The sequence below is a fragment of the Stenella coeruleoalba genome, assembly GCF_951394435.1.
Source record: "Stenella coeruleoalba genome assembly, chromosome: 3".
In the NCBI taxonomy this organism is placed as follows: domain Eukaryota; kingdom Metazoa; phylum Chordata; class Mammalia; order Artiodactyla; family Delphinidae; genus Stenella; species Stenella coeruleoalba.
This window is the reverse complement of record NC_137148.1, coordinates 61,440,036-61,452,234: the sequence shown is the minus strand read 5'-3', so window position 1 is coordinate 61,452,234 and position 12,199 is coordinate 61,440,036. Positions and strand designations below refer to the sequence as shown.

The 12,199-nt window shown below is 36.1% G+C and overlaps 1 protein-coding gene across 5 annotated transcripts in view; it reads left to right on the top strand.

The window, feature by feature from the left end:
• AP3B1 (adaptor related protein complex 3 subunit beta 1) overlaps positions 1 to 12,199 on the top strand; it is a 274,658-nt gene that overhangs the window by 200,636 nt on the left and 61,823 nt on the right. For all 5 annotated transcript variants that reach the window (XM_079916789.1, XM_079916785.1, XM_079916787.1 and 2 more), the window contains exon 22: positions 170 to 276. In XM_079916789.1, coding sequence (XP_079772915.1) covers positions 170 to 276 — 107 coding nt within the window. The remainder of the gene's footprint in view (positions 1 to 169; positions 277 to 12,199) is intronic.

Here is a 12,199-nt window from a genome sequence, read left to right as displayed (position 1 = left end):
CTGCCATGACTTTATAATAACTTGACTAAATCAAGATGTTAAATAGAATTGTCATAGATTTATTAATCAAAGTAATTTAATTAGATTTACTAGCAAAATAAAAATGTTGCTTTTAGTAATATGAATTAAGTTTTCATGCACATTTGCTAATTTGAGCCTTTTCTTATAGTTAACCCAGTGTCCACTCCAGTTGCACGTCCCACCCCAGCTCTTTCTCCAAGCTTGATAGCTGATCTTGAAGGTTTAAACTTGTCAGCTTCTTCATCAGTCATCAGTGTAAGTAATTTTCAAAATACATTAGCTCAGTTTTCAAGTGATGCCATTGCATCTTTTTTATTAAAATGCAAATAATTGAAGTAGATTCTTAGTCTCAAACAGTTCTTCCTCTAACAAGTCTGTTTCAAATCTGGCCTTTTAATTTTGTGAACATTTTTTTATCTTCTTAAAACAATTTTTATTAGAGTATAGTTCATTTAAATGTTGTGTTAGTTTCAGGTGTACAGCAAAGTGAATCAGTTATACATATATCCTTTAATTTGTTCTGTCCAAACCATTATCATCTCAATTTACTTCTCCTTGTTATCCACATTTACTTATCATGTGTACACTTTTCTCTGGTACTGTTATATATCTCTAACATACAAGGGTTCTTTTCCACATTGAATTAGTTTATATACATAGATTCTGCCATAAAAATTGTTGTCTACATTAACAGACTTTCATTCCCATAATTATTCTATTCCTACAACACTGTTCTTCTATCATAGGCTACTAAAAATACCTGACTGTTTTCATTTAAAAATTCAGTATTAAAAAAAAAAAATTCAGTATTGTATTTCTCTTTACATTATCTTCATACATTTATTTACATGCCTTGGTGTCTCTCAAAAAATTCTTTAATGTTACTTATGGGGTATGACTTGGAATGAGGCAAGAGGCTTGCCTATCTCAAAATAATGCCAAAACCATCAGCCTGTCATCGTATCTGAAACTGTAATAATCTTTTTTGTGTTAGCATTATATATCCACTGAGCTTTCACTCTAAATCAAGCATGTTGCCTAAGATGCATAATCTGTCGATATGCTTGACCTCCTATTAATTTGATGTCGGGAATCTGACAAACTAAGAGATAGAACAGTAAGTTCTGATGGGCACACAGGTAGCTTGACTAGATCTGGTGTATCAGTGGTTCCCAGGGCCGGTAGGGCATTGCAGGGTACATGATTGGTGATCTGAACTGCCCGGGAGCATAGAGCTGCTTCTGCCAGAGGTAAGAAAGAAAAGTACCTAATTCTTGCACAGCGTTACAAAAAATTCCCCCTTCAAAGCAAATGTGATATCAGGGCTGTGCAACGAAATACTCAAAAGAGCTACATGCATTTCTCTTCAGCTTTGGTCAGCTCAGTTAGAAAGTATAGGCAAAAACTCTTAAACTTATAATGTTTTTCAGTTGTAGAAAGTGATTATCTCTTGACTGCTCAGAAATGAGTATGAACAGTATTTGGGATTTTAGTTTGTCCTTCTTGTTGCTAAAAGGAAAAGACACATTGGAAGAGATGGGGGGAAAGCAGTAAAGTCTTTCATTTATTTAAGTAATAAATATTTATTGAGCATTTGTAGTAGCTGTAAAGAGAAAGTGGTAATCAAAAAATCTATAGTGAAGCATAGTTAGTCTTTGAGGGGAAAGGAGGCCCCTAAAACCTTGGGAGACAATAAGGTTTGAATAACTTGGGTTTGATATCAGATGACCAGGATGCAGATCCCTGCTTTGCCACTTACTAGCTTTGTGACCTTGGGCAAATTGGTAAGTAACTTTTCTGCACCTCAGTTTCCTATGAATATAATATCTACCTCACAGGATTCTTGCGAGATTAATGAGATAATAAATGTGAAGCTCTTACAACAGTGACTGCCACGTTGCCATCACTCAATAAATATTAGCTAATATTTTTGGAAGTGATATGATATGTGATAATGGACCCTGAGTAGACTCTTATAGTTTATTAGCTATAAGAAGAATACAGTTGAGATTAGAAAAGCTTGTAGTAAGTTTTCATTCATCACAGAGTAATTGAAGGATTCACCTTTTTATCCTAAAGAAAACATTTATTGGGATGGTCTCTTCTAAGGAAAATAAAAGCACTCTATCCAAAGAGTATGCAAAAAAAGAAATGTCAGAGACTTCCCTGGTGGCACAGTGGTTACGAATCTGCCTGCCCATGCAGGGGACATGGGTTTGAGCCTTGGTCCGGGAAGATCCCACATGCTGCAGAGCAACTAAGCCTGTGTGCCACAACTACTGAGCCTGCGCTGTAGAGCCCACGAGTCACAACTATTGAGCCCACGTGCCGCAACTACTGAAGCCTGTGCGCCTAGAGCCCATGCTCCGCAACAAGACAAGCCACTGCAATGAGAAGCCCGCGCACTGCAACGAAGAGTAGCCCCTGCTTGCCACAACTAGAGAAAGCCTGTGCGCAGCAACGAAGACCCAATGCAGCCAAAAATAAATAAATTTATTTAAAAAGAACTGCCAAGTGAAGAGAATCACAACATTCATCCCCAAAAGCTAACAAAATGATCAAACAAGTAGTAGTAATAAGAATGGCAACCAGAAATTCACCAGCAACAGTCAAATAAGGAAACAGTTAGAACTTTAAACAAAGAAAAAAGTGGAACTTTGAAAAGTAGAACCTGTAGAGATAAATTGAATATTCTGGTGCAGAATGTCGTGACTCCTGATCTCACCTCCAGCTCTCAAAATGGTACTTTAAAAAGACGAATCAGGGGCTTCCCTGGTGGCACAGTGGTTGAGAGTCCACCTGCCGATGCAGGGGACACGGGTTCGTGGCCCGGTCCGGGAGGATCCCACATGCCGCGGAGTGGCTGGGCCCGTGGGCCATGGCCGCTGAGCCTGCGCGTCCGGACCCTGTGCTCCACGGCGGGAAAGGCCACAACAGTGAGAGGCCCGCCTACCAAAAGACGAATCAGCCAAATTGTAAGTTTTCTCATTATGTGTACAAATTTAGAAAGAAGTAGACTAAAGACATCAGAGGAAATAAAGAAAAGTCCTCAAAAATTAAAACCCCCAATAATGGTATGGGACCTCAACAAATATAGGGGTCTTTTAGATTCTAAATCAAATTTAGGATCCAAAGATGGGTACATCCACAATTTAAAAATCAACATGTTGCCCTAATTCAATAGAAAGAAGAAATAAAAATAATTTATGGTAAATAGTACATTGATATATAAATACTTGACCATGACTACATTATAAAGGTAGTGAAGTAGTTAAATGACGCTGGTGGCCATAAATGCAAATTGATAGAGGTGTATTATTGTATTAGCAACTCAAATACCATGGGTCATGGTATAACATAATTTTCCAAAACATCAAACAGTTTTTCTGGTAGTTATTCCTGGAAAATTGAGTACATTAAAACCATGTAATGACCCACCCCACCCTGCAAAAAAACTACTTTGTACTGGTATGGAAAGTGTTCTAGGACCAGGTGAACAGGTTTTCACCTCATGAATGTCCAACCAGACATTTGAAAGTTGTGAGGAACGTGGTATAATTTTTATTGGATGAGTCTGCCCTGTTCATTGTAGAGCATCTAGCATCCCTGGCTTTCACCCCATTAAAGCTGGTAGCATACTTTACTGTCTCTTCCCCCAGTCATGTGCCAACTGCAAACATTCAAAGCAGTTTAATATAGCAGTTAAAAGCACAGGCTCTTGAGCCAGACAGCCTGTGTTCAAATCAGAGCTCTGCCACTTTACAAAATGAGAGACCTTGGGTGGGTCATTTTACTTCTTGGTGCCTCAGATTTTTCCATCTGTAAAATAAAAATAATAATGCTACCTATCTCACAGGATTGTTGTTAGTGTTAAATGAATCAACATATATGAAATGCTTATAGCAGTACCTGATACATGTTAAACACTAAGTATTCCCTGATTTTTTTTTTTTTAGAAGACATTGGGAGTAGGAGTTTATTAATTAATTAATTTATTTTTGCTGTGTTGGGTCTTCATTTCTGTGCAAGGGCTTTCTCTAGTTGTGGCAAGCGGGGGCCACTCTTCATCGCGGTGAGCGGGCCTCTCACTATCGCGGCCTCTCGTTGCGGAGCACAGGCTCCAGATGCGCAGGCTTAGTAGTTGTGGTTCACGGGCCTAGTTGCTCTGCGGCATGTGGGATCCTCCCAGACCAGGGCTCAAACCCGTGTCCCCTGCATTAGCAGGCAGATTCTCAACCACTGCGCCACCGGGGAAGCCCTAGAATATTGTATAATCTTTAAGATGTTTTTATTAAATCTTTGAATGAGGTGGGAAAATGTGGTATAAAATTAAGTGGAGAAACAGAATCCAAAATATTATTTATTTTGTCTCAATTTTATAAAATTGTATACTCACACTGTGCTCTTAAAATGTAAGGAAAATGAAAGAATAGAAGGAAGTGTGTTATACTGTTAACAAAGGTTTTCTGAGTGATGAGATTATGGATGATTTATATTCTTCTTTATATTTTTCAATATTTTCCAGAGTTTCTCTAGTCAAGGTGTAATATATATATTATCCTAAAAGCAGCCATTTTTTATAGGGTAAGCATGTATATGAATGAGTAGGATTCCTTTTTATTGACATCTAATGTTTAATGTCTGTCTTTCTGAATCAATACTACTAATTATATTGAGCAAGTCATTTGGTTTTCTCAACTCTAAAATGATGGCAAGGTAGACCTCCATGTTTCCTTTTAACCCTAATATTCTGTGAATCTATGGAATTTTGAAGCAGTGACATTAGTTATGCCGGGATGATTTGAACGTTCATGAAAATAAATAGGTGAAACATTTTTTAGCTTATGTTATGACTTTTGTTTCATAGATGATTTTTATTTATTTCAGTGAGTTATTAAGTTTATTTTCTTTATGTGTTTGGTACAATATGGGTAGGTTTTATTTTTTGAAATTACCGAAATATTTACAGTGAAATCCAAAAAACATTTCCTTTTTCACAGTAAATATTTTTCAAATGAAAAAGTTCACTATTCGTTTTTACCCTTTGAATTGTATATTCAGAACACAGAGATTTTTAAAGCATAATTTCTAGTAAATATTATAATCATTGTAAGGAAAGGCCTTATTTTTTCAAACTGTGTGATACAGGTGACGTATAAACACAGTATTTATTTCAGTCTTCCATGAGACTAATTGGCAGTTGGCCTAGAGATGGCCAAAAATAAACATTTTAGTTCTTGCTATAGTGTTTCAGTGAACAAACTGAATTTTTAGTGAATTACTAGTGAATTTTTTTTACTAGATTATTGTTAGGCTAAGAGTTTCTAAATTGTTACATATCAAACCCCAGGAACTCAGAAATAGCAATCCTCAGACTATTAGGCTTCTGGACAGGATGAGAAAAGAAGGAGAGGGAGAAAAGAAGGGGAGGGAGACCAAGTCTGATGCTGGAGAAGTATGTTGGTGACATACTGTCATGAGAAAATTATAGAAATGATTTCTTTTTCATGTGTTGGTACATATAGAAAAGTGGTAATACTTGTAGTGTGCTCTGGGGTAAACAGAGATGCTGCAGGAGATGGAAGGCAACCACCCCAGGAGCTCCAGTCACCACAGGTGCCACCTGACTTTTCTGAGGTTAATGGCAGAGGCAATAGCACAGCATACCTCTAACCCATCTGTGGTACATTAGTGAGGAAGCACCGACTTAGCTGCCATAATATAACCAATTTGATCCTCATGGATCACAGTCCCTAAGTGGAATTTAACTTAGGAGGCTGTAGGAAGGTTCATTAAGAAAAGCAGTCTTTATAGAGTACAGTGGTAATATATTGAGGAATAGTAAGTAATTCCAAGAACAGTCCATGAAAGAGACACCAGAGTTGCAAAAAGGAAACCCCAATTTAATACACTATGCTACTTGGAGGTAGCCAAACTTGATATTAGGGCAGAGTCCTCCAGACTGATAAATCTGTCCAAGACTACTGAGGCCAACTGCAAGTTTAAGGGTTTCCTAAAACCACCCTCAAGTATGATAATTCACTAGATCAATCACAGAACTCAGGAAAGCACTCTACGTAGGATTGCAGTTTTATTATCGCAGTAGGGCGCAAATTAGAATCAACCAAAGGAAGAGACGGATGGAGGAGATTCTGGTTGGGTTTCATACTCAAAGCTTCGGGGTTACCCTCCTTGCGTCAATCAAAGTTGGTTGTATATACAGGAGTACTGCCAACCAGGGAAGCTCACCAAGCTTAGAGTTTTTATTGAGGCTTTACTAAATAGGCACTGTTGACTGAATTGTTGCCTCATGGTTGAACTCACTCTCCCACCCTCCCCTCCAGGTCAGGCTGATATCAGGGGCCCAGAGCCTCAACGCTGTAATCATACGGTGGGTCTTTCTGGTGTGGCCAGCTTCCATCTTGAGTTATCTGCTTAGCAAAGCTATCTAGGGGCCCCCTAGGAATCACTGTTGGCATAAACTATCAAGTATGGTCCCCTAGGGGCCCACCATGAATAATAAAGGCACTCCCATTACTCAGGAGATTCCAAGGCTTTAGAGGTTGCTTCTCAAGAGCTAGAACAACGTCCAGATCTCTCTTTAAGTGAGACCAGATTCCTTACTACACATATGCCAATTAAGTGTTTTATTCATTCAACAAGTGTTTATTCAGGCCAGAATATGAGGAGGTGCCAAAGATATAGTGGTGTACAAGATGGGCTAGGTTCCTGCCCTCAGGGAGTTTCCAGTTGAGTAAGAACAAAAGAAAAAAGAAAAATTGACTCAAAAGTGTGTAACTACAGTATACTGAGGACTTTCATTTTGTAACATAGTTTTGCCCTTTGGGTATTTCTATAGATACAAGTTGTCATTATTTCTCTGACTCCGTACATAAACACTATTATTTTATATTGGCTAAACTCCACAGTCCTTCTGTACAATAGTAGCTTAAGATCTAGCAGGAGTTAACTTTTGACATTGAACACAGTTTAGAATTTAGATATCTGAACTACTTTTCCTCTAACAAGAAGTAAAAGGATAATTTTGAGTACATGCTGTTCACCTTCTGCTTTCCTTGAATTGGTGCTGTGGAGCATCACTTCATCACTTAATGAAGAAATAAAGCCTCACAATGTCACAGTAAAGACAGTAGCAACAGCAGCATTAAACTGAGGTCTGTGCATGTTATTATGGGTAGCCAGCATGGAATTTTCCTGTGACCAGCGAAAAGATGACACTGTCAGTAAGACCAAAAAGCCACTTAACTAAGGCCCCCCAACCCCTTCAAGGATTTACAGGCTGAAGGTAAGAAGGAAACCCATATGTAATGCCCTTAGGCAGGCAGAGTGAGGCAAGGTAGAGGCATTTTTTTATACACAAGCCAATTTCACCATCTGATTAGTTCTATGAAGCTTCTCTAAGGAATATAGAAGAATAGCTGGAAAGTAGGCTTATAACTTTTGCTATTGATAAAGATTGGCAACTACTGAAGTTACAGCTATCCATGATTAGGAATGAGATCCTGACCCAGTTTGTATTATAGGAAATTAATTGGAAAATCAAGAGTATCTATCAGACCTGCTTTTGGCACAGAGGTTACTTTGTCAGTTTTAAAACAATATGAAGAAAAAACAAACCATAATTCATGATGCAGAACCTGATTCTCTCAGTTTGAAACTTAACCAGCATTTGGAATTATTAGGATAATTGCACATCATAGTGATGGACAGTTGTAATCAAATTTGATTTCCATTTCTCTGAAGTGAACTTTTAGGTAGGTCTTTCTCTTTTTTAAAATTGAGCTAGGCTAGGGCATTTTAGTTTTGTTTTCCAGTCTGCTTGTCTTCTACTGCCAGAGTGCCAGCTTCCTTCTGGTTTGTCTACAAGGACAGATTGCTTTGAGAAAGTTTTTGTTGAATACAAGTGTTTTACTAAGTCACGTACCAGACATTTCATGAATATGTAGTCTCATTCCCGAAACAAATGATAATATGTCTGTGATAAAGATTGTTTTCTAATATGGTGGAAGAACTATATTTTTTTAATATATATATTTTTTATACTTTAAAAACTTAAGGTGTATTTAAGCCTCAGGCTAAGAGACAAGTCCAGCTAAGATCAAATTTCTTTGACTTTAGAGGAGGAAGAAATTATAAGTTAAAATTAAAAATAATTTTGTCATTTTAAATTTGGGAAAAATCCTTTATTTGTTCTGATGAAAATGTCAGTAGTCATGGAACTGTGTTAAAAATAATGAAAAGTCACTGGCCTGGGTCTGCTTAAATTGAAAACATTTTTTAATTAAACTTTGACAGTATTTTGTGCTTCCATCGCCCAGCCATGTCCCATCTTATTCTTTTATTCAGTTCTCTTCTAGGTATGAGTTGCTTTAATTTTTAAATTAACCTTTACGGTATGCCATACTACTGCTTCATCTTTTTATTTCTGTGCTACTTCAGGGGTCTCATAGTTAGTAACAGACCATTATCATCTCTCCCTTTCCTAGATTACTAAAAGGAGCTACTTTTTTTTTTTTTAGGAGCTACTTTTTAAAAAGACATTGTTATTTTTAATTGCAGGCTTTTTATTATAAAAATATTTTTTATTTGGCTTAAGCAAATATATGCCAGTCTAAGAAATGAATTCTCCACAATGAAAAATCCACTGTATCAGATGATAATTGTAGTTATTAATTAACTAGTAATTATTATGGCAAAAAAAAAAAAGGTCACCATCAAAAAAAAGAAAATATGTGTATAAATTTGTAAGAAATGGAAGGATTAAAGAGGTGTTGGTAAAGAAGGCCTGGGCCTTTCTTTTCCTCTTCCTTCTATTTTATGGTGAATAGTTCCTGTCCCTTGCTGTGGGTTCCCTCTTCAGAGCTGAGGCAGTTCACTTGAGAATTCTTTCCTAAGATTATGGTTTTTAGCTTTCATTTATTATAATTATATTACTACAATAGGAAATAAGAGGTTTTAAAATACCATTTGTTTAAAGAGGATTTAATCTTTTCTGGCAATTTTATTTTCCACATTCGAAGTTGATTGAACGTTGTGTTACTGTCAACTGCCATGTTGCAAATTTTGTTGCTTGTGTTGAATTGTGATATTTGCAGTGAAAAATACTGTTTTTAAGCTTTAAGATATCTTAGATTAAAATGTGCATTGGCCAATCATGTATTAATTATTATTTATTCATACATCAGTCAAGTTAACTTCTGTTACCTCTGTTCCTCTTTAAAACGCTTGCCAGAAATTTTCTGAACATAGGACAAGGCATGGTATGGAGAATTGATTTTCCATTCTATTAAGTATTATTTATTAGTATTTAACCTTTTAACATGAGGAACCTGGCCTAAACATGAAATATATTATTGTAATACTTAGAAAAACTTTGTTTCTCTGCAAAGGAAAAGAAAATGAATTTAGCTTTAGGGCACATGCCAAACTAACACTAAGAAATTAATTTATTACCAGAGAGAGGAGAACATGGAGTAAAAATATAGATAAGTACAGTATATGACCCTAATATCAAAGAAAAGTAAAAGCCACTTATCTTAAAATATATCAGACACACTGTTATTCAAATCATTCAGGAATGTAATTACAGACAGCTTTTATAGGCCTATCAATAAAGGGTTATTTCTCTACATTTGCAGCTGTTCCACATTACTGAATATATAAATATCTCCCCCAAATGCTAAATTATTACTGCAGATCTACTATACACTTCTGCTAAAAAAAAAAAAATTTTCAGTAAGTTCTTCTTTAACATGCATAATTTAGGTTAAGAGAGATACCAACCAAATGTAATGTGTGTATCTTGTTTGAATCCTGATTGAAGCAAACCAACTCTGAAAAGACATATATATGATTGTCACGGAAATGTGAATACTGTATTTTACATTAAATTGGGGGAATTTTTTTTCTTTTAGGTATGGTAATAGTATTGTAAGTTTTCTTGACACGTCTTTATCTGTTAGATATACAAACCAAAATATTTACTGATGAAATTAGATCATATCTCGAGTTTCCTTTAAGTAATTCAAAAGTAGAGCAAAAGATTAGATTGAACAGGATTGGACAAATGTTGATAACTTTTTGAAACTTAGTGATGAGCACCTAGTTTTTCTTTATATTATTCTCTGTGCTTTTGTGTACACTTGAAAATATTCAGAGTAAGTTTTTAAAAATACATAATTTTGGAAACTCATTTATTTCTGAAGATTTTGGCATTCATGGTTCACTGAACATGTGCCCTGCCAAAGTTATCTTGTAAATTTAAGCTAGTAAATCAAAATTTGAGTTCTGTTCAGGTTGTCATCTGTGAAATTAGAAGACTGTAATAGATTGTTTCTAAGGTCCCTCAGTTCTAGCTCTTTAGAGGTCTATGGGGAATAAAGTGGGAGACGGCAAGTGACTTTAGTCAACATCAGCATTAGCGCAGGGGAAAGGTGCCTTATCTTTTTTATTAAAACATATTAATATGAGAAAACTTAGACTCTGGGTCCCTGGAAGATAGGACAGGGCCTTTTTATTGGCCTTTCTGTTTCCAGTGCTTGATACGTAATAGGTGCTCATCAAAAGTGTATTAAATGAATGAGATTAATCTTTACTGTTTTCCAGCTTCATTATTATATTGTAGAATCCATTCCCACTGATGTCAGTTTAAAGGACTGTATTGATAATCTGTTAGTTTATTATTCCTATCAAGCACCTATCTAAAAAGTAGTTGTGATCCTTACATATTTCTTTTATTATAACATGTAACACTTAAGGCTAAAATGGAGAATAAGTTATTGTTTTAAAGAGTTTGACTAAATATATCTTAATAACCCATTCTTTTTTTTTTTTTTTTTTTTTTTTTTGCGGTACACGGGCCTCTCACTGTTGTGGCCTCTCCCGTTGCGGAGCACAGGCTCCGGACGCGCAGGCTCAGCAGCCATGGCTCACGGGCCCAGCCGCTCCGTGGCACGTGGGATCTTCCCGGACTGGGGCACGAACCCGTATCCCCTGCATTGGCAGGCGGACTCTCAACCACTGCGCCACCAGGGAAGCCCTAACCCATTCTTTATATTTCTTATATGCTCTCAATTCGGCTAAAAATACAGCATGGTAAACTGAGAAACTGAAATTGTCATTTTTATTTTATTTTCCCATCGATAAAGCAGATCTCCTAAAAATTTAAAGCACATCTTTCTAAGGTAACATTTACCTCCTCACATCTTTAGCAGCTATCAGACATGACATGGGACATATTCATTGACCCTAAAAATTTTCATCAGAGTCATGCACTGAAAGGGGGCAGCCCCAGCCAGACAAGAGGCTCATTTCAATTTTAACGGCTATAATTAAAGGTTAATTCACTGAGTCAGGATTAACGAGGAAAGTACAAATGATAGGCAAGCAGCTGCCTTTATAATACAAGATTAGAACAATGCAATTACAATAAGAATTAGAAAAAAATCAACTTCCAGAAGGGATCTTTTAATAAACGAATTAAATTGTGATCTCTAAACATGAATATATATATATATATGATAATATTTCGTAAGGAATCATATAAATTGACATTGTATATCTAAGTATATTATATCAAATGTAGAAACAATGCTTAATAGTAAAAACTTTTTCATTATAGGTAAATTACCAAAAATATGCGTGCATACGTATCTACATATGATGTTTTTAAATGGCAGAAGTTTTTCCCTACTTCAGACTCATTTTTTGATATCCGGTTATCTTTACCTGCATCATAATTGATCCTTCCCTCGCTCTGCCCCACTTCCAGCAAGTACTTCTTATGTTTATACTTTAAATCTATTCTTAAAGAGCCCATTCCAAAATTCCTTTTCATTTAGTGGCAGTGAGAAAGTTGACATGTGTTATTTTCAGGTGCATTATGCTTACATATTTTATAATTCTTCTTACAATTTAAGCTCAGTGCTATATTTTATTTTATACAGATACTATTTTTAGTGTGATGTACCCTCTAATCTCAGGACGTTGATCCAAAGCTTTTATATGTGTTGTATATTGTTAGAAAGCTATCAGACTACTTACTGTGTTAAACATCCTTACATGAAAGTCCCTTGCATAGTGATTGGCACAAGTAGGGTCTCAGCACATTTTATCATTTTCATCTGTTTTTGTATTATTAATTGAAGCAATAGACATT